Source organism: Zeugodacus cucurbitae, chromosome 3 (genome assembly GCF_028554725.1).
Source record: "Zeugodacus cucurbitae isolate PBARC_wt_2022May chromosome 3, idZeuCucr1.2, whole genome shotgun sequence".
NCBI classification, from domain to species: Eukaryota; Metazoa; Arthropoda; class Insecta; order Diptera; family Tephritidae; genus Zeugodacus; species Zeugodacus cucurbitae.
The window spans coordinates 19,910,056-19,934,000 of NC_071668.1; the positions used below are offsets into that span (position 1 = coordinate 19,910,056).

Sequence of the window (23,945 nt, forward strand, 5' to 3'; positions counted from 1 at the left end):
GGCTTAGGCTACATCTTATGAAATCGAGTATCCAAATTACGAAGCTTAGTAGAACCAACAGTTAGCTAGTGTCCTAGTTATGCTTCTATTATTCTTTTTGTCAAACCTTTCTATAGTCGGAGGTTCAGAAAATATTCTCCTTTTCTTTCTGCTGACTTGTTCTATATTTTTCTAGTCGTAGTTCCTTACCCAAATACATTTTGGGGCAGGAAGATGTCTTAAGACCGACCTCTAGATAAGTCGTATTCCCTTCTAGCTTGAGCAGTCATGGGTTCTATGAAAGATCAAACACGAGCTCATCATCTGCTATGGGTGGCGGTTCCGTGGGGCGGAGGCTCCGCTGTGAATGGTGTTTAAGGCGTGTCTGAAACTGTCCGTGGCCGCATTCTGCTTTAAGTCGTCCAGCCAACCATACCGGTGCTGCGTAGTTGACGACCGGCCGGCCGATAGCCTTGTAAGTGGCTCACAACGTTTCTTTGTCCTTTTCCCAAGTGCTGCCGGCTAGCTATTCTAGGATCCTGTTGCGACTCTGTACTTTGGTCATTATCGTGGTCGTATGTAGACTGAAGGACTGCAGACTGTCAATGGTAACACCCAAAATCTTGTGGTTATTCACGTTCGGTATTGGTATATCATCGACGTGAATGTTAAGGTTTAGTCTGTACTCCTTGGGGTCGTCGTGGATTTAGCGAGTGAGAGTACCATGCTCCTCGCAGAGAGGAAGCAAGAAAGTTCAAGGAGGTAGTCGTTCACTATTGAACACATGTCATCACTTCCAGAGGTAGTCACAAATATTGGTCCTTCAGCTCTGAGCTAATCCCCTCCATTCATTGTGTTAAAATTAATGTTATACTGAATAGTCTTGATTTGAGCTAGACGTTCATCCGTCCTCCTTTCTTTCCGTAATCCTTTCTTTTCCAATAAATTACTACATTTTTAATTTGGTTAAACGACTTTTATTACAAAATTATTTAATCACAGAAATTAATTAATAAATTAAAACTCCCTCAAAGTGCCACTGTTTCAATATAATTTTCAAATGCACGAGATATTTGAGAATGATCCGGACCCAGTTGGGTGTCAGCCATTATCGCCAAACGATATCGATCGCCAAAGCGATGAATATTCAAAGATAGACCTGGAAGTAATTAAGAAGAAATTAATAATGATTATTAAATTAATTTAAGAATTAAGAAACCCACAAGTTTTCGATTGAGGCGGTCTGAAGAGCAACACATCCTCCACCACATGACCCCAGAGTGTTTGGAAATCGGATGTAGCGCCATGTATCTCCGTAATAGTAACGGGAAAATTGTGTGAGAAGAAATTCAAACAGACTTTCGTCAAGACACGCGGCATCAAAGCGGTCAGCAGATCGAAACGTGTCTGTCCCAACGACGCCAGATAGATCATGATTTGCTTGCGTCGTATATCCTCCACAATCGTATGCACTTTATGCGTAAGTTCACTGCCGGGCGACTGCAGCGGTAATTGTAGAAAGACTACACCACCAATATTTTCGGCTTTATTGCCTGACTTCTCGGTGAAATAACCCTTCGCAATGGTGCGACAGGTAGTATTGAGCACCTGTGGTACTGGCGCCTGACTGCTATGCACCGCAAAGTAGTCACGTAAGGCGCCCGCGAGACAGGCCAATATGAAGTCGGATTCACATGAAGCCGCATTGAAATGATGACGTTGACGCAGTTCAGCCGCATTGATGGATTTCGAGAATGAAACGATTTTACGTCCTGAATATGACTTCAATTGTAGTATATTCGCTTCTTTGGTGGGTTTAACAAAGAGTTCTTCGTAGATATTCACCGGCGCTTTGAAGATTTCATAGCAAATCTTAAAGAATTCGATTTGTGCATACAACACCATTGGTAGATATATCGAGATGCGTCCCACATGTGTGTGCGTGAGGTGAGTTTGACCTCTGAATATGAGCTCGCGTATCGCCATCAGTTCGCAGTAGATGCGATAGGGCAACAATACGGTATTGTTGATGTTGAGACGCCACAAGAATTTCGTCCACGATTTCACAATATTCGTTGGATGCCACGAAGTGCAGACCGCCTTCCAAGCGGCCTGCCATGAGAGATTGCGTCGTTCGATCTCCTTCAGGAGCAGCATCGTGAATATTCTCAAACGTCCATAATTGTCCTTTTGCACATTGTAACGTCGTCGCAGCTTCTGACGCAATTGCATTGTGCGCCTATAATCGATGCACACATTCACGCTGACGATCAGCAACACCGACAGCAACTGCGTCACGTTGGTGATATGCACGGGTCTGTAGCCATCTGGTGTCTCCAGCGACTCAAACTCATAGATGAAAGCATTCCAAGCATTCACAATCTGCGCGCCAATGTGATTGAGTAGACGTCGTATGTGCACAGGTTCGCGCACGAAATAGGATAGCGCTTGTGCCTTCTTTCTACCACCGAACTGATCCATATCTATCTGCGGTTTGCGTCCATTTTCCTGCAGCATTAAGAGTTCGCTGATGTGTAGATCCTCCTCTTCGGCTATGATTAGATGGTGTACTTTCACGAGCACATAGTAGTGATCGTCCTAAGGTTTGGGGAAGAAGGTTAATGAAATAGAGTTCAGTAGCGGTTAGTGCGTATACGAACCATGGCTTGTGTCGTAGTAGTCGAGCTCTCGTTTCCAGCCTCTGTTGTAGTTACTGTGGTGGTGGTAGTCGATGCAGTTGGTATAATGATTACTTGCCATTGCGGCAAGTCGGACGGTATGTATTTAGTGGCCAATTCGCTAACGAAGTCTTGTATGTTACTGTCGCTCACTGGACGTCCGCGATGCGTACGTGCACTGAGTACAACATGATTGTTTATATTAAAGGAACTGGATGGAAGAAAAATGTCATGGGATTAAAAAAATTGGAATTCTCAGTAGAGTGCTTGGGATGTCTGAAGATTAAATTTCTTGCAAAGAAACAGTTTTCTCTGTTAGATATTGTGCGAAGATAGGTAATGAAGTTTTACAAACCCCTAAAAGTATATAAATTTTCTGATCCGCTAATATTTTCACCTTGAATATGGAAGGACTTATAGGTTATTCTATTGTGTCGGGGGATAATATGGAGAATTTCAAGGAAATGTCCTGAGCTATTTATAAGGTATTAAGGGGAGAGAGAATTCACCTAAACCTAGTCACCAAACTGAAAAACCAAAAACCAAGGTGCTTCAAACTTAGTCAAGATACTGGTAGCTTTTCTATTTGTTTGATCATAAACAAACTTCTTTGGGCCTGTAGAATCTGGGTTAAAAGAATCAAGAAATAGAACGTTAAGGATTAAAACGTGTAAAGATCTTAATGGGAAGAACCTTGTGATAATTTGAGATCCTTGGAACTGAAAAGTAGTTGTAGTTTTAATGAAATGTCCTTGGGTTGAAGTGCTGTTCTATTGATATGTACTATTTCTGGGGTTCGGATCGTTTTCATATCGCTTGAAACTTCAAATCAGATGAGCTTTCGTTCGAGGTTCTTCGGATTGAAGTTTTCTCGTGGTTCTCATGGGTTCGGGGGCCTCTGTAACACTACTGCCTTCGCGATCGCGATTTCTTGAGGACTGAGCTCTTTGTTCGACTATTCGACTCTTAGTAGTTGTAAGTGTTCGAACAGATTGTTGTCTCAGTGGAGTCGATAAGGTTAAAAATATCTTCCGTACGACTTATTTAAGCTCTTTGAAAGATAGTGGGATGTGCTAATACATATATATATACTAATATATACTAAGATACTAAGATATACTAACCTCGCAGGAATCGAAACTAATCGCTTGAGTGGACTTGTAAAGATATAAAGCTCTTTATCCGACTCTTCGACTCTTAGTAGTTGTAGGTGTTCGAACAGATGGTTGTCTCAGTGGAGTCGATAAGGTTTAAAATATCTTACGACTTATTTAAGCTCTCTGGAAGATAGTGGGATATACTAATCTCATTCTAGACTCTACAGCTTTCGGTAGTCTAAGGTTTATAACCTCAGCCAACTAATGGAACCTCGCAGAAATCGAAACTAATCGCCTGAGTGGACATTCATAGGGTTCAAGACACTTCAGTGATACCTGATCCAAAGTTTACTTACACTTTAATTTATTTCCACTCACCTATTATCATTCACCCAAGCGTAGTGACCCCAACAGGTCACCAATTTTTGACGTAATTTCGGAAAACGCAAATAGCCAGCCTTGTCGCGTGCATCCGTCAAATTCTCGGTGTAGTAAGATTTTATTTGTTCAAAGTCACACTGACCTTTAATTTGAAGAAGAAAGTGAAATATTCCCGCATTGCGTGGTGTATCGATAAAAGTACGAATCTTCTTCGATTTGGAGATGGTGAGCGTGGGGTATTTGATGCTAAGCACATAATTAACCAACTCATCACTGTAGTGGACACCTGTAAAATTTCATTTTTAATTTATTTAATGAAGGGGAGATTTGAATGAATTGTTGCGAATATTTTTCGAAGTATTAGGTAATGAGAGTAATCACTAATTAAATTTATTTCTATGTGTTGCGTCTGAGCAGCTCTGAAATTTGGTCAGCATGCCGGATCTGATTTGAAATTCAACACAGCTTTAGTTGCACACATGTGCTTAAGTACTTATGTATATACATATGTATGTATGTATATATATTTAAATATGTATTTATATATAGGCTGCATTGTGATAACACCGGTGCCAATAAATCTATTTTGAAAATGTTTGCAGATTAGGTTTCATTGAATTGTGCATTTCTATTTGGTGATAAAAAATGTTGTACATACATATATACATACTTATATATAATATACATAAATAATCAATCTTTATTGTTTGTAAATAATATACCTATGTGTATGTATATATGTACGTTTGGTTATAAAATTATGGATTATGTAAATCGCAATAAAATATATGTGCATATGTCTGTCTGTCCACTTGCATTTCACTTTTTTTTTGTTTAAATTTATTTTTATTGAGTTGCTTATCAACACAAAGAACAGGCGATTAATGAGTAATAGAAATAGTCAAAGTTCAGTATGACTGACTTTGTTTTGTTACTGTTGTTGTGGTTGTGGTTGTTGCTGAAATTGTTGTTGTCGATGACGCTAATGATTAACACAATTCGAGCGGCAGGTCAAAGTTCACTGTGATTTATTTGATTTGATCAGTGCGTTGGGTAGGTCCCGGTTATAAGTACCATGATACTATACCATACGCAATAAATTACAAATACGAATTCATTTGCACATTACAGACATATGTTTAATAAGAGTACAATTGATAGAAGTATGAATAATTCAGTCGAAGGCTTCACATTTTGTCCATTGTGTACTATTCGACATCAAACAGATGTTTAATCTATCTGTTTTATGTGATCTCATAAAGAGCTTTTTTCGCTGGCTAAAGTGCAGTTGTACTCTTCTTTTAATGTGTTCGCTTTTATAGGCAGTGTTCTGATATACAATTATGTTGTCCGATATCGAAATTTAGTCTTCGAATGACTAATGACTAATTAAACTTTAGAGAGTTTTTTTTGGAGCTTTAAGAGCTTTTTTATAGCTTTAAAAGTTGTTTGCAATAGCCAGTATACAGTACATGGTCATATGAAAGTACAAGTGGGCTGCAATATAAAGTTTTCCCAAAAATCAATCTAATTACAATGGGGAAAGTCTTCCAAAAAGGAAAGTCTTAGATAAAGCTTTAACTATCTTATTACAAGGCTTGAGCAAAAATACACTTGAAGCAAAAATACAGTGGCTATAATAATTTTCGAAGAGTTTAAAAATCGTTTAAAACTTCATTTGATTCTGAGATCTACTCTACTTTGGGAAGTCTCCCTAAAGGAATATTTTGTTAGAGACTATTATAAATTCAGCAGACCATTTTACGTTAAAACCAACCTAAAGTCACTCTTTTCAAAAGCTTAGTTCCACTTAGAACTGCCTAGCAAAGTAGACTTTACTTTTCTTTACCTTTCGTCGTATACAACTGCTAAGCCAAGCTCCTTTTTCATTGTGATGAAATCATTGCATATTCTAGACTATATTATATTGTTACCAAGTGTTGTTTGATTTCCCTGCATCTGGCCTTGAACTTTAAATCTAAAATAGTATTTCATTATTTCAAATAAAAATAAACAGTTTTTTTTTGCAATTTTTGTAGTCTGAAGACGGTGTTTTGCACTGTACCTTTGCATTGTGTCAATTTATTTAGCTGATAGGTAGACTATATATAATATGTATATTGTATGTATAGTTATGGTGAATAATCTGTTATCAGTTGAATATTGTAAAATGTGCAGCCACAAGGATGTATGAACGCGGTTGCGTGCTTAGAATTTAAAGACATACAGCGGATGCTGATAGTAGGTGTATTGTTATTGTATTTTTTGGTGGATATAATTCATACCTATATGAATCAATGATATATAATTAACGGCAATTTTCACAAAACCCGTTACTAGGTCGAACTCTTCTCGAATATTTCCTTCAAAAAGATAGAATCTTGATACAGAAGAAACTTGTAGTTTGAAAAAAATTCTTCTGGAGAATAAGTCCTGTATCTCTATACTATTAATCCAGCAAAAGATAAATATATTGGATTTTACTGATTCCTAAGGACACTATGCAAAATAATGTCTCTACACCCAAGATCCGAATCAAATCAAGTATTATCACCACATTTTTTTGCTACTACAACAAAACAACAACAACGACAAGACCTTTCTATCATAAAGCTTCAAACTCATTAAAATTTCTGTCTATATATCTCTTGAACGTTTTATTTTAACATTTAATTTTTTTATTATGCATTAGGGTGATCCAAAATTATGAAACAATTTAAGAACAGACCTTAACCTCTATATCGATTATTTTATAGTCAAATATGTATATATATCAAGTATTAGTTTTGGTCTCGGTTGAAAATTATGAACTCGTGCCGAATAGGGGTCAAAGTTGAAATTTCTCGATGATAGCTCAAAAAAATTTAAATTAATTTCTATTTTATTATTTTAATGTCAAAAATTCTTATTATTTTAGTCAACGGTGTATATTTTGTTGTATCCCTGTATTTACTTTATATTTCTCTAATCTCCAGAGAGAAATCTGATCTGGTAACACGTTTGAAAAATCTCCAATCAACATCAAAATGTATATTTGATATACATATGTGTTTCTATAAGTTGTTACCCTTGGTTAGAAGTGAAAAAATCGCTCATATGATGTTTTGTTTTTGGGGTCACCCTAATTATAGCACATATAATTCTACTATTAGTTTAATTGGCTGTAGATTTTATATCATAGAAATTAAAAAAAAAAAACATTAATATAATTTCAAGAATCACCCTAATATACATATATATCTACTTTGTTATATTGGCTTTATAATTTATATAAAAAAATGATTTTATGGACCACCCTAATGCACACTATTATTGCATTTTTCTTCTAATTGACTTTTATTATTTTTATTTATTTTTTCCTCATTTTCCTCCATTATAATTTTTTTTATTATTTTTTAGTAAAATTTTACTGTTATTTCTATTAAAAACCTCACAGAAAAAAGTTCTTAATCTAATAATTATAAAATTATTCATTTATTTTATTTCGAGCGCATATCATTTACGATTATTGTAAATGATGATCATGCCGTGTTAGTTAAGCGCACACATGATCACCATACTTACATACAAAGGACAATATAACCATCGGCAACAGGCAGCAGGCGATTAGGAAACATATTAACGCTTTGAAAAATGATTTTACTTGACGAAGTATTCTAAAGAAAACGAAATTATAATTATTTTTTCTTTACATATTTTTACGAAATTCCAGCATAAAATGCGCTTGCAATTTGAGATTCGCAATACTTTACTTTTCCATTTTTCACATCACCACTTCCCACGGTTAACTGGTTTAACACTGTAGACGCACTTTGCTGTTGTCTTAAAACAAGGATTCACTTATTTTAGCACACAATTATTTTTTAAAATCTTTTTTTATTTTATTTCTATATATAACTTTGTCATCAAAAGCGCTTTTTCAAATTGCTTTTCATTCACCACTTATTCACTTCAAACACCATTCGCTACGATTAGTCCGTCTATACCGTTCGAGTTATGATTTGAAACTAAATTAGTAGCTCCGTTGGATCGCCGGGGGTAATCTACTTGTTGAGCCGGCCAACTGCTCTTATCACGGATCGTGTGTCAAGCGAACGTATTGTTATCACCAAAATAAAAAATACACTCTGCGTTGAGTGGAAGAGGCCGCCGTAGAAGCTGATTTTTACTACCAGCAATGAATGAGTCGAATATTCTGCATATACAGTAATTGATAGGTTTTTAAGTAAGGGAGCGCTGAGCTCGTATGGGACCGGAGTTTATGTAACTGGCGCGTGCCACAGGAATTTTATTTTAAGTAAAGACTGGAGAGTTTTAGGTTGATTATATGTATGTAGGTTATTTGATTGCCAAGACCTATTCTTCATATTGGATTCTCACAAATTTGCAATTGAAAAATATTCGTTTTATGAGAAGTCACTTATTTTTTCTGCTTTCAGACTCAATATTTCTAGTATTAAGACTAATCTACAAAATTCTATAGTTTCTTCTAATATCCTAAAACGATTTATTTCTTTTCAGTAACAGAATCGGAACCTCATGTTTATTATTTGATAACTTGTAGAGAATATTCTCTAAACTAAGATGTCGTAAAACAACAACTCCAGCATAATGGATTTCAAGTTCAGCGAAGTTGGAAACGAATATGTGACAGCGATCCAAAGTGAAAGTGCGATTCTATTTTGAATCGAGTTTTAAATAAGCCGAAGTACAACGAAATCTCGAACACCCACAGCCAAGAACTCTTAAAACATCGAATAGAAACAAGCTGGAACCAAGGTATGTGCATACTTAAAACTATCAGATTTACAAAAGCTTATATAAACAAAACAACCGTTATGTACTGTATATTTCTATATTTCACTCATCATTCTCGTCAATTTGATATGTATATTCTCTCGAACCAATTACCTTGTTGTGAAACATCGTTAGTTGGGCAAAAAATGTCTACTACTGTCATAAAAAGTGCGTATTTTTATATACCACAACAACAACAATTTATTTCTTTTCTATTTTCATCGTCATCAATGAAAGCCGCGTGAAGCGGAGGCAATTAATATTTGTATTACTATTTAGTGTTTCTTGTAGTTGGACTATTGTCGTAGTTTATGCCAGGGAGAGAACAACTAGGTAGTGTGACGCATCAAAGATTTGTTATTATTTTGGAAGAAAAATAGTGCTATGTAGCTCTTGCCGTTTCCTTATTTCTGTGTTATTCGCAAAGTTCTAAGAAAGGATCTTGAAACTAGGGAGTTCAACTGATGATCTAGTCTCGGAACATCTGCCATCGTATTGAATAACTAGGTAGTTGTGAAACCAGACATTTATTTATTCTTATATCCAAAACATATTTGTAATCTTTCTTGGAACTACAGAGCTTAATTGATGATCTAATCTTGGAACATCAACCGCCAATGATTATCAAACATTTCCCCCGAATACTTAAAGTACTTTTATTTTGTTCAGTGGTAATGATGAACTTATAATTCCCACGACCGTCCCGTTCTCACGACAGTCGGTTCTACGTAATCGGAAGGGACCCGGATTTTTATTCGTTCAAGGGCTGTCAAATCGGCAGTATTCTTCAAAACAAGAATTAATATTTTATGCCGCTACAACAACAACATAAAGTTGTAATCGTTATGTTCCGATTGTTTTTCAAACCGAGTACCATACCTCATTGCCTATTGGCTGTTTCCATTTCCGTTCGGTTCCGAGCTCAATCTCAGGATATAAATATGCTAGAGTATGACCTCTAAAACCTTAGAAACAATTTTGTGAAAGCTATTGCGCAGTCGCATGATGCTTCTGGCCCAAGGTAAACCGCGGGAGGTCTACCGAGCTCTTCGCCTTCACTAAAGCTTAGCTCTGTTTAGTCGTAGGGGTTCATACAGGCTATTGTCCCATCAGGATCTACGCTCTAAAGTTAAAAGTCTTACCGGACGCTAGCTGTAGAAGCTCCATGGAGGAGGATGAGGTGGAATCGTCTCATCACTTTCTTCTGGAATGTTCTGCCTTTGAGAGATTTATAAAAAGGTTTATCGGATCTCACTTTTTCGAACAAACTCGCGAAATAGCGAATCTAAAAGTTAAGTTAAAAATCTCTGCAGATTTGTGGTAGGTTCAGGGCGCTTTGTCGACTCTTAATTGTTGATCTAGGGGGATCCAGGCTACACTAAGAACTGGCTTTTAAAGTCTACGTGTATTTCCCTATGGGTAGATATATCCTTCCCTTTTATGTGAACAGCATACTGTTCTTATAGAGAACTTGGAATAGTAAAGTATTTTGTTACAAGGTCGAATACTCACTGAGGAATTAAACTCTCTTTTTTCATCTATCGAACTTGATTAAATTTTTATAGATAAAATACTAGGAATGGAATGGAATGGGATTTTTTTAAAAATTGGAAAATTAAAGGACCTTATTGTGATCATGTGATTTCCTTTTCCCTTATGCAAAACATGGTATCTTAGGCTCGCCTCTCCGAAAATAATGTCCAATTTTGGAGTTTAGTTTTGAAATTGGGAAATTTTCTAAAAAATCCAGAAGTTCTTGTTTTAATTGTCCCATAAAATCAAGTCGAGGCTATTTTTCAAAAATATAGAATTCTAAACCCGAATTCCGGCACACTAATTTGCCTTATCCAACAGCACATGGTTTGTGCGATGTTTTCTTTTTCTGCCTGACGCTGACGCTAAACTAAACGCCAAACATACAGTTATCCTTTTCACGCCACAAGACCATAAAATGCTCAGAATGAAAGAGAGAGAGAGCGCACGTTGAGAGAGTACCTTAAAACGCGCGTGGGTTCAAAAGCTCACATGCTAGAGAGCTTTGAGCGGCAAAGGAAACTGAAAGGCGCTGTGGTGAATATATTTTCAAATTCTATGCGCTTGAAGGACAAAACGAATATTAAGGAAGTGACAGAGAACGCACCAGAGAAGCGATTTGTACATAATTTTCCGCAACGAGAGCGAGCATGTGTGCTGAGCGCGCTTACATTGCAGCAATGCTTGTGTACCGTTGAACATCGAAACATCGCACAAAGCATAGAATTAGGCGCTCGCATACATTGCAGCAACACCAGCAGCACCAGCAGCAGCGGCAGGAGCAGCAGCTGTCGAGCATATATTGGGTTCGCAGGATATGTGAGCCATTTGGCCTGCTGAGTACTGGCATTGCTGTTCGTGCGTTGTGGTCGTAGTCGTCGCCGTCGTTTGAAGTCGTTGTAGTCGCTGTGTCGGTGTCGTTGATAATTTGCTGTGCTGTGCTGTGCTGCGCCGCTGCTGTTGTGGATTTTTGTTGGAATTAAAGAAATTCGTTTTTTTATTTTTCTCGCAACAACTTTTTCATTACACATTTTCTTCTTTTTTCTTGTTGTTGGTCATCAAAAAAATTCTTCGGTAACATTTTGCACGGTTGTGAAGCAAAAATTCACTGAAAATCGAAATCGAGCAATGAAAGCGAGTTTATGAAAATTTTGGTGAGAAAATTGTGCAATTTGCGGAAATCGCGAAGTGAAAATTTACACATGTGAAATGTGCGCAAAGCAAAAATGCGAAAATTCGAAATGAAATGAAATGAAATCGTCTATGGGAATGTGCAGAAAAAGTGTATGTATGATAATACAGCGCTTATAGTATGTTGGCAGAAAATATTGTATGTGAAAGCAGCAGCAAAGTTGTTGCGGAAATGTGTAACTGATCTATGGTTTTGTGTTACGCTGCCCATATTAAAAAAAACACGACGGTAAATGCAAGGAGAATCATAACCTACAATATGTAGTAAAATATTTTTAATTTAAAAATATATTTTTTGTGGTTTTTGTAAATATAACGGTGCTTAAATACCGTTCTAGTACTATTCAAAATATATTTTAATAATTTTTTTACATTTTTTGTAAATATTTTTTTATTTTGCGTTCAATTTTTTTCTATTTTTTTTTTAACATAACGATGCTTAAATACCGTTTTACTACACAAAATATATTTTAAAAAATTTTATTTTTTTTAATATACTTTTTATTTTTCGTTCAAATTTTTTCTATTTCTTTAACATAACGGTACTTAAAAACCGTTTTACTACACAAAATATATTTTAATATTTTTTTTTTAAATTATTTTGTAAAAAAATTTTTATTTTTCGTTCAATTATTTTCTATTTTTTAACTCTTAAATTTTTTTCCATTTTTTAATTTTATTTTTAATTTTTTCTAAATTTTTTTTTCAAAATTTATTTCTAAATTTTTTAAATTTTTTTCGAATTTTTTTTTTAATTTTTTCCATATTTTTTTTTAATTCTTTTCTAATTTTTTTGTCATTTTCCCCTGTCACTACTTTTTCTGTTGTTGTTGTTGTTGTTCACACTGCTGTCACAGTCAGTAAGCGCTCGCTTTTACAATTTTAGTCGTCGTTCGTTCCGTCGTTTTGGTCGGTCGGTAGGTCGGTCGTACATACTGAAAGGCTGAAAATTTTATAGAGTCCTTGTACTCATTCGTACGTCGGCTCACTTTTGTAGGAGTTCAATATAATATACTATATAAGCTTATACGACACACACACACACAAACACACTTACACACTAGCATATAACGCTCATATACAATCGAGCAGCAGCGCTCGTTTTTTATTTCACCGTTACATCCATGTGCAGGCGACTACTTCCTGTGCCCAACCATTCTCTTACTCACTCGATTTCCTCGTGCAACCGTTGTTAGCCATCCATTCATACGCGGCCAGCAAGCAAAAATTGATGATTATTGTTGTTGTTGCCTCTCATTTTTGTTGTTGCTTGTGTTGTGCTTGATGATGATGAGGCCTTAAACAAATGTTAATTTAACAGGGCAAGTGAATAATTAATTTTGAAAGCACCATTGGACCGCAGTGTCCACCGCAGTGCGTAAAACCAACGAGCAAAACTACGAAAAGGTAAAAAGCCAAATTGCAAAATGACAAAACAAAAAGCAAAAATACAAAAATATAATATATAGAAATATATACTCGGTATGTGCGTGAAAGTGCCGTTAAGTGTCGAGCGAAAGTGTGAAAAAATCGAAATATGAGTTTAGCTAATAAATTCACGCATAATTACAGTAACGTGCAAATATTTTGTCGAAAATATGTGCAAAAAAAGAAGAACGAAAAGTGTAAAAGGAAATTAACAAAATATACATATTTACATATATATGTATACATAAAGTACATAGTGACATTTGTTTTAAACTTTCGTTTGCTGCCAAAGTTAAATATTGTAGCAAAAAAAAAAGAAAAAAAATATATCATGCAATAAAAAAATTAATATCAAGCAAAAAAAATATATCAAGCAATAAAAAAATTAATATCAAACCAAAAAAATTTATATTCAGCCAACAAAAAAGCAAAGCAAAACCAAAAAACGGCAGCTTCTACGCTCAAAACGCTCAAACACATCTCAGTTGGCTCATTGACTGTGCATAAAGCCGAGTGTTGGAACATGAATGGGCATATATGTACAAGTATAATTCACCCTCTGCTATGAAAAATCACGCGCAAGCTTCAAAATCACACACACACACAAACACCCACTCAAACACTCGCACACTCATACACCGTTTCACTTGTATTTCCGTGTGTCGCGTACTCGCACTCGCATCCATAGTGGCGGCACACCCATACACCCACGCTGCATACACACCCACTATGTTGGCGCACAAAAAAGTTAAAAATTCTTTAAATATATACGCAGAGGCTCAGCAGCATTCATAAGCATATACTAAGATATTCGCGAATAATGTACATAAGTGGTACAGTGGGTTCTTGAGTTCATAAGCAAGAAAAAGTGCAAAATTCTTAAAATTGAGAGATTGTGGTTTCGGGAGACCTAATAGAGTTTGTGGAAATGTTTAAAAGTCTGTAAAGACGTTTATACCTCAAGCTTACTTAGATGTTCGGTCAGAAAATAGCTAAAAATCTCCTGACTTCATCACAAATAGATTTCGAGTTGAGATAATACCTCGAGATGGCTATAAGAGTGAGTGGACAGGGTTCTTTAACCGTCGCCTACCAATTTGGGACAGTTTAGTTGGAAGTACTGAGAAGATTCCATCTTGCTATTGTGCGTAGTGCTGTCCAAGGATTTGTGTCTGATCAGCAAATAGCTAAAAAATCTCCAAACTCCATCACAAATAGATTTCGGTTCAAGCTATTTCAGCGGTATAGCTATAGGAGTGAGAAACTAAGTTCTTTATCCTCCGTCTACCACATTGGGACATTCTAGTTTGGAAGTACTGACAAGATTTTATTCAATCATCTACCACCTAACTTCGACCACTCGCTACTCACTAAAAATCAGGCTATGCGGTAGTCACCAGTCAGTCAGACCAGTTAATATTCCTATAACTAGTCAGTAATTGAACTTGTTGAACGGTCCCAAACGTTCCCAGTCCAATACTAATGTGACGAGAATGCCGTTTCTTTTCTAATCGCATCAGCTTTGCGGTTACCAGCAGTACTGCACCAGAAGTCTCAGCAAGTGTTAGCTCAATCCAACCATAAAAAGGTTACGCATACCTTAATTAGTTTTAAGCGAATGTCAATATCCCTTTCTGGTGGCATTCTAATATAACTTTAATGAGAAAAGCTCACTTATCCTGTTGTTGTTGCTGCAGCGCTTATCTACAACCTGTTTGGGTTAGGATTTTCATCGACATCATGTAACGAGAGGTTCAAAAAACGTATCGACGGGTGTCAGACTCATTTAGCTTGTGCATAGGAGAGTATAAGGATTTTTGCGAAAGAGGAGCGAACAAAATCGAAGGGATAACAGTTTCCCTTTGGACGCATGTAATCTATTCCAATTCCCGGCAATCTTATCGTATTGTCATCACTTCGAAATACAGAAAATGGTCCTGGAGAGAATGAGTCATCTCTTCTTGCCCTCCCTTGCCGTGTGGTTGTTGATTTGAGCTACGAATTCTCTGAGTGAAGGTTTTCTTCAGAAATCCGTGAAGGAGCGTGTAGGGCTCAGTTGTATTAGGCAGTTTTCCAGGTTTCTGAATGGTTTCGTCAATAAGCAAAATATGCGTTATTGGTCAGCCAGAAATCCACACGTATTCCATGAGTCACCATTGCATCCCGAAAAAATTACGGTTAGGTGCATTTTATGGGCCGGCTGCGTCATTGGGCCGTACTTCTTACGTGATAATCAAGACCGGAACGTTACTGTAAATAGGAAACGCTACCGCTCAATGATAACCCAATATTTTTGGCCCGAATTGGTAGTTATGGACTTGAATAATATGTGGTTCGAACAAGATGGCGCCACAAGCCACACAGCGAATGCCACAATCGATTTATTGTGAATCAAGTTTGGTGAACGTGTTATCTCCCGAAATGGTCCAGTCAATTGGCCACCTCGGTCGTCGTTAGACTATTTCCTGTGAGACTGTGAGTCAAGTCTATGGTCTATGCCGTCTAGTCATGATTGATTTTCTTCGTACGAATATCGAACGTAAAATTGCAGCAGTATCGGCCGATTTATGCTTGAAAAACCGTCGAAAATTGGGTACAGTGTCTAGACTTCTGCAAGCGTGCCCGTGGTGGCAATACAAAAGAAACTGAGCAACGAATGTACTTTCACAGGAATAAAGAATTTCATTGACTATTGTATCGCTCTTATTGAAAAACCCTTTATAATTAGCTCTCGCAGAGTTAAGATTTTTCAATGTCATTATTTATATCCAAACTTGGTCGAAAATCAATACACATGTTTCAAGGTTCTCAAAAACGATACCGTTATATAAAACGTGTGAGCTTTCATAACTTGGTTGGACAGACAATCTGTCGGAAATCAATACTTCCCGCTCTTTGTGATATATATTAGGTCTACAACTTTGCTTTCGCCGTTTTTTTTTTGTAAATACAAGTTTTTTTTGCATAAAAACTTTTACAAATGTCGATTAGCCTCAGCCGCATTTTTCTTGGAATTAAAAAAGAAAAGCAAAATTTCCCGCAAATGTCGAGAATTCGGCTCAAAAAGTGACATATTCAGTTGAGAATAAGTTTAAGATGCAGACAGATCTCTACAAATATTTTGTTGGGTTAATGTTGACACAAATGTTCAAGATCGATATAAAACGATTTAGTCGATTTAATCGACAAGTGCTTGACCCTAGAGACATCTATTGGAAAACGGCGGAAAAAAGTTGTAGACCTAATATATTTCATAGATTTTGATGGATTGAAGTTCACAATAAACTTTAACCCTGGTTTAGGAAGCTTAAAATTTTCAATGTTTAACTTGTTGAAAAATACTTAGAAACCTGTGTAAAATTGTCAATCGCACTGAACCATGAACTCATTATATTCAGAAAACTAAAATCTTTGTGAATTTGTTGCTATTTTTGCGTGTTTGCCTGCCGTTAATATTCACTTAAACTACTTTGTATGAATGTTAGTAAGTATGTGCATGACAATTTTAGAAAATTCGTCAGTACGCGAAAAATGTTTGCACCTACGCCAGCAACAACAACAACAAGAAAAGCATGCCGTTACAAACAACTGTGAGCGCGCACAAAGTACAAAGTGAAAAAGTGAGGTGAGAGTGCAAAGCACGCGAAATTACAGTTACTGCGCGCTAACTTTGCTGCTGCTGCATTGCTGCAAAAAGGTGGGTCAAGTGCAGAAAACAGGCAAGCTGGTGAATACTAAACGAGGCGCGCTAAAGGACGATGCTCATATGTGTATGTATGTGAGTAAATACATATATACAAAGGCACATATGTGCTTTGAAAGGAGCTATTAGATGAGAGTATGTGTGTTTCGAAAAAAAAAAAAACATATTTACAGACACATGTGAAAAATCACGTTTTCTTTTTATGTGCCATTAAACCAGCAGCTTCATTTGAGTTGCACAGCGTGTCTTTAGCGCAGACCTTTCGCTTTACAAAAACAACTAGTGACATTATTAGAAGCATTAAATCATAAGTAAAAGAAGTCTACGCCGTTAAGATATTGCTTGTAGTGACCTAAAAAGCCCTTCTATATAGGATGAATTATTGTGAAAAATTTGCCGAGAAAATATATTGTAACATGCTTACGAAGACACGTCTGCCAGCAGCAGCCAATGATAAATTTATGTTGAGGTTATGCCCAGTTTCATAAATTATCAACACGCCTGCGGCAGAATATACTACACGATACACAATAAGCGCGAATCGCGTACAGCTGTGTGTGTGTGTGTGTGTATGTATTTGTGTACATGTCAGCTTACTAAAGCAAAGTCAGTGCAACAACAATAACACACAGTTCTTTGTTTTTGTTGTTGTGCAAACAACAAATGCGCCTGCACGAACGCGAATATGAAATTTATGCGCCAACATATTGCAAACACACACACACACTCATACAGTTACAAGCATGTATACATGTTGTTGTTGTTGTTGTTGTTATTGTTGTTGTAGTTGAGTATGAATATGAAAGGCAGTCAGCATTGGCCTCTGTATGCCAGCATAAACTTTGATGTCGCTTGCCACATTTTGCTGTAATATCCGCGCATAACAATAGCTACAAATCTCCCCAACCTCGCCATCTGTGTCGGCGCTTCAATTCATTGGACCAAACTTAACATTGGCATAACTCTACTCTACTATTTTCTCTTGTGTGTGTCTATGCGTGTAGGAATTATGTTTATGGGTGATTCTATGCAATTGTAATCTACTTAGGCAGCATTAGCAGAAGCGCTCTTTTCATATATATTGACATAACACAATAGCTTCCACAAATCATTGTACTACAGGCTCTACAGAAGTGAGGTTAAAGTCGAAAACTTCAGCGAGATTGTTTGGAATTAATCAGAAACACTTCTAAGTCTAATTACCTACACTTTTAATGATTCTATTTGGTCAACATGCATTGCTATACGAGAATTTTTAGACCGTCAATTATGTCAGTGTTTTCTAAAAAATTTCTCGAGCTCGATATAGTCTAAATTTTAGGTCAAGTTATGTCACTGATTATTAAAACTCATGTCTTATATAATAAAGTCTGCAGAGGAAGAAAATCTCAGGCATTGATTGTAGAGATCTTTTCTTCCCCAAAACTTATTTTTATAATTGAATTAAGCTTTGCAAAACCTAAGTTTCGAAATTTAGATCTTACCTAAACTGATTGTTTCGAAATACTTAAAGAACATTTTGTTTACTTTCTCTTTTAAATTTCTATATCATATCTATATTCATCTTTTTATAACTTCATGAGCTGGATTATCAAATTCTTACGCTTTCTCCCTTTACACTATCTTATAGATTTTCCACTACTTTTAATTAGTAGTACCAATCCCGAATGACGGCCTCTGTGGTATAATGGTTAGAGGATCGAGTTACCACTAAGCAGGTCTAGTCTTCGGTACCTTATCCGACCTAATTTTTATAAAAAGGCCGACCCTCGACCTTCAATTTCAAATATCTATAAATATTTCTGCCATGAAAAGGCGTCTTGGAAATCCACACCCCCACACAATGTGCCTTTTGTTTTTACATTGTTTTGACATATATTGCTCGAAACTCGCAACTCTGGGGGTCCAATATGGCGGACAGTTTTTTGAAAAAAAATTATCGGAAATGCTTGACTCTCGTTACTCGGTGGCTTTCGGGGTCGCTGATTACGAACCCGGTGTTGGTTTTTTTTCCAAAATTCAAAATGGCAGATGCAATATGGGGAAGTTTTAAAATATGTCCACTGTTTCAATAATATTCTTTAGATTCTTATCCTCTACCTTCGTTATTCTACAAATATAAAATAATGTGGTCCGAAAAAAATAAAAAAAAGTCTCCAGTTGTTGGAAATTGGAAACCTGAAATGTGTTGAAATTGGTTTGGTGAATTCCTTTTTAACGGTAATCTCACTCTTTCGGCTTTTGGTGTTCTTGTTCAGAATTGGTTTAACCTCTATGTCTTTAATACCACTATTTATTATTATTACTTTCGAATCATTGTTTTATGTTGGTTGTGTAGTTGTTCTATGCTGCTCAAGGAGCCAGAGGAACTAATAAGGAAGAATAATAGTTGCTCTATATTAGAATTCAGAACGTACATCTTGAAGTAATAAATTTCGATTATCCATCCGATAATGCAAGTACCTGGAGTCTTTAGGCATGGGCGTCGAACAGTTTTTATTCTTCTGTCGCAGGCTTCATATGCATCTTTCGCATTATTTGGATATCCATTAACTGAAACCAAACAACATACTTTCCAGTCCACATAGAATCACGTGTTGATTGAAAGAAGTTTTCTGGAATTGCTCCTAAATATAGCACTTCGATCACGTGCTATAACCCTGCAGGAAAACACAAACACAGAAGTTTAAAGGGTTACAAGATTCTATGTAGTAGTTTGATATTGTTTTGTAATTGTTTTATTGTATTTAATTTGTTTTTTTTTTTTTAATTTTTTTATTTTATTTTTATTTTATTTTATTTTGTTTTATTTTGTAATACTTTATTTTATTTTATTTTATTTTATTTTTATTTTATTTTATTTTATTTTATTTTTTTATTTTATTATTTTTTATTTTATTTTTTTTTTATTTTATTTTATTTTATTATTTTTTATTTTATTTTATTTTATTTTTATTTATTTTATTTATTTTATTTTATTTTATAAATATATAAAAATATAAAAATTTAATTAATTGTTTACTTAACTTTTTCGAAATTTGTTCAATTAGTGTTCAATTTCCTGCAGGGAATGTTTGCATACAATACAAAGACAACAACGACATGGGTTAAGTAGCCAAAAGCAGCAGCTAACAGCCAAGCAGCCTGCCAGTTTGCCAGCCGTCGCAGCCGTCACATGAAAACGTGTTTCTTTTTATAGCCCAAAATGCAGAAACGTTTCCACTTCCTTGAAGTGCCACCGTATGTGCAAACACACACTCACATGCTCACACAAACGCGGCTGTGCTCGTAACTGTGTATTCCGCATTCGCATACACACGAATTTCTATGTAAATCAGCAGCAGCGTGCTTCAGCATTCTTTTTTCTTTTCTTAGATTGTCTTCTCTCTCTCTCTTCTCATTTCATCTGCTCAATGCTTCAATGTGCCGCGGTGAAAAGCTTGCGTCCTTGGCGCAGGCGCACCATCAGGTACACCTGCTCGCTTTGGCGCTCCTCCAGCAGCTCACATCAACCATTAATCTCTTTCGTTCTCTCTCTATCGCTGCTCACATCCTTAGCCGCTCATCTGTTCTCCCGTGATGTGTGTCCACTCTCCATTCCCCACTCCTTGCTGCTTTTATGTTTTGTTTGTTTATTTATAACTTCTGACAATTTCACTGCAGCGCACAAAGTTCTTTTTGGCTGTACGGACTCTGACTGTTAGTTTGGTTGATTGGTGGTGTTGCGCTTGCTGCTTGCTGAGATAGTTTGGGTGGATTTTCATTATTACTGAAGACGCTAAATATAAAACTTACCATGATATTTGAGGCGCATACCTATGTTCTACCGCTATATACAAACTTATATACTATTAATTCCTATATATAACTACATACATATGAGTGTGCGTGTGTTTGTAGAATTTGTTCATCATATATTCGTACACGTAATTTATGCGTCGAAAATTTGTGGAATTAATAAATTTACATGAAATTATTTTACATTGGCATTTCGCTAAAAATTCTTATTGCACCGTCTTTACTATTTCATTATTCATATAGTTAGGTAGCTCAGCAAGCTTATGAGAAAATGCTAGTAAGGAAACACTAGAATTCGTATGACAGTGAATATTTATCAGTTAAAAATATGAAGAGATCTCTGATAGTAATTTATATGCGAATATAGATGCCTTACAAAGGCAACCGGAGAAGCGGAGACCATTTTACTTACTATCATTGGTCTTAAAAAGAGATATTCACCACTTCCTGGTAGAGATGTGATGGTATTAACAAATCATTTTGATGAATGCTGCCGGCTTGAGAGTCCTCGATCGAATCTAAATAGAGGTCCGTCCGTCAAAAGGGCTCGACTGTCGCTTTTGAGTTGAGTTTTGGAGATTAAGTTATTTTTTAGAAATTCAAATAAGAATTCAAAATCCGTTACGTATAACACAAGCGCAGTAAAAAACTATTATACCCTTTCGCAGCATGTTGCGTGTGTATAAAAACTAATTTAATTAAATTATAATGTGTGAATTCCTGTTTACACGCAGGTCGGCTGCGACCTTCTGAAATGAATATTTGGCTGGATGTCGTGAAAATGTAATATAATATCGTTTCACATTGGCGAATGGCAATATTTTGAGTAGCGATTAGCGATTTCTAGATTTTGGTCGAATCTGATTTATGGAGATAGGGCTGTAAATTTGAGAAAACAGATAATAGTAAAAGATCTTTTATATAATTTTGATTTCAAATTCATTTAATTAAACTCCGCCCGACTTCTTATACCCTGAACAGGGTATATTAAGTTCGTCACGAAGTTTGTAACACCCAGAAGGAAGCGTCGGAGACCCTATAAAGTATATATACTCGTATATATTAGCAGTATGTTGAACTGAGTCGATTTAACCATGTCCGTCTGTCTGTCTGTATATATACGAAGCAGTCCTTCAGTTTTTAAGATATCGTTGAAATTTTGCAGATGTTATTTTCTCTTCAAGAAGCTGCTCATTTGTCGGAACTGCCGATATCGGAACACTATATCATATAGCTGCCATACAAACTGAACGATCGGAATCAAGGGCTTGTATGGAAAACTTCCGAATTTTACTACATATCTTCACGAAATTTGATGTGAGTTATTGTTCATAGAAATAATTTAATATCCGAAAAACTTGTTCAGATCGGTTCACTATAGTTTATAGCTGTCATACAAACCGAACGATCGGAATCAATGGCTTGTATGGAAAATTTTCGCATTTGACGTGGTATCTTCACGAAATTTGACATGGATTACTGTTTAAGGTAATAATATAATATCTGAAGAAATTGTTCAGATCGGTTAACCATATAACCTTAATGTTTCTAGCAAACAACCTGGCTAAAAAGCATTAGTTAAATGTTTTCTTTTTTTACTTACTTTTTCTTACGTCTTTAGATTTGCTTAAACACATAGTTACTAAAAGAAATGCACCTGTGAAGGGTATATTAGCTTCGGTACAGCCGAAGTTAACGTTTTTTCTTGTTTTTTTTTTTTTGTTTTTAAAATTTTGCGTATTAAAAAAGCAATGCTAGATTCTACAACTTTAACTTTAGACATTATATGACAGTTAACGTAATAAATCAAAGTACTTTGGACACAGCTTTGCTAAATATATTTTTCTTCTTCCTATTAGTTTAAAAATCTTCAATTGCATTCTAAAACCATTTTGAAATAGTATCTAAGGTATTCTTATTTTTATTAATAGCCGATTATACCCCCTATAAATACAAATTACCAAAAATCGATACGCTCCATATGATGCACATGGCGTATACGTAACATTTGGCGTATAATAATTTTTTTGATGATATCGGGTAATGTATATGTATATATTTATATACTACATTCAAAGACTTGATTTTCATTATATTTATGAAGTAACTGATGAAACATCTCGAAGCATGCACTGATATAGAGAAGAACTGTTGACTCCTAAAAGTTAAGCAACTCAGCCGGAGTATGTATAATTTTGGGGCAATTTTTCACCTAAATGACAAATATACGGCTAGTCGATTAATAATAATCGGATAAGTTCATGAAAATCTGGAGTTTGATTATTATTAATTACAGCATGTAGTTACTAAAGAATCCAAAATATGGATACAATCTACATTTTGCTCTTTATTTAATGGTATATAAATTTGAATGATCAAAGTTAAATCTTCGAAAGAAATAAAAATTTTATATATCGAAAAATACTGGACACCTTATAGCATCTGTCATATACCATAAGTCTGGCAGAAAAATTTTATACATCGTTGAATTAAGAAGAATATGTAGATTATATTCATACTTTGGATTTTTTAGTAAGTAGTAGAAGAAGTAGATTTATATTAGACTGGCGGATTTAGTTCAAATATGCGCCGTTTCGTTCGATAATATGTTTTCACCTAGACGGCAACTTCATAATACCCCCTCGTAGAAACCCCCCCTCCTTATTTGCGAAGAACTAGGACAGCTACTTCTTACAAGCCTCTTTTGAGTTCAACTTTACACCACCAAGGGCGTTCACCAAGGGCAGGAACTGGTGGTAATCACTTGACGCTATGTCCGGGCTTTATGGTGGATGCGATAAAACCTCCCATCCGAGCTCCCGTAGCATCTGACGAGTCATCAACGAAGTGTGTGGTCTGGCGTTGTCCTGGTGGAACACTACACCCTTCCTATTGGCCAATTCTGGACGCTTCTAGTCGATCGCCTGCTTCAAGCGGTCCAGCTGTTCGCCGTAGATGGTAGAGTTAGGCATCTGGCCATATGGGAGCGGCTCATAGTGGATGATTCCCTTCCAATCCCTCCAAATACACCGCAAAACCTTCCTCGCCATCAATCCCGGCTTGGCCACTGTTTGGGACGATTCACCGGCCTTCGACCACGACCGCTTTTCATTAGATATTGTCGTATGTGATCCGTTTTTCGTCGCCCGTCACCATCCGCTTCAAAAATGGGTCGAGTTCGTTCCGTTTCAGCAGCATATCGCAGGCGTTGATTCGGTTCAGAAGGTTTTTCATGCGGCACCCAAACATCAAGCTTTTTTTGTGTATCCCGCCTTCTGCAGATGGTTAAAAATGGTTTGGTGACTAACTTTCATCTCCTGGGCGATGTCACGAGATGCCACATGCCGGTCTAACTCGATG

The 23,945-nt window shown here is 36.1% G+C and overlaps 2 protein-coding genes across 4 annotated transcripts in view; one reads left to right on the forward strand and one right to left on the reverse strand.

Annotated features, from left to right (window-relative positions):
• Positions 1 to 933: 933 nt before the first annotated feature.
• On the reverse strand, positions 934 to 8,137 carry LOC105216396 (uncharacterized). Of its 2 annotated transcripts, none has more exons than XM_011190868.3 (6): positions 7,888 to 8,137; positions 7,704 to 7,791; positions 4,133 to 4,421; positions 2,640 to 2,868; positions 1,203 to 2,577; positions 934 to 1,138 (listed from the first exon to the last, which is right to left on the reverse strand). In XM_011190868.3, exons 2-6 carry the CDS (start codon positions 7,750 to 7,752, stop codon positions 1,008 to 1,010), a joined length of 2,073 nt encoding a protein of 690 aa, XP_011189170.2. In that variant the 5' UTR covers positions 7,753 to 7,791; positions 7,888 to 8,137; the 3' UTR covers positions 934 to 1,007. The 2 variants fall into 2 exon arrangements, with proteins under 2 accessions (XP_011189170.2, XP_011189169.2); XM_011190867.3 differs by having other exon boundaries at positions 7,700 to 7,791.
• Positions 8,138 to 8,895: 758 nt separating this feature from the next.
• The window catches only part of LOC105216394 (uncharacterized), a 49,777-nt gene continuing 34,727 nt past the window's right edge, over positions 8,896 to 23,945 (forward strand). Inside the window, exon 1 of one of the 2 annotated variants that reach the window (XM_054227457.1) lies at positions 8,896 to 8,914. The gene's annotated coding sequence lies outside the window, so the exon portion shown is untranslated. Of the gene's footprint in view, positions 8,915 to 11,356; positions 11,886 to 23,945 lie in introns of those variants that run through there. The other variant, XM_011190864.3, reaches the window with a different exon arrangement.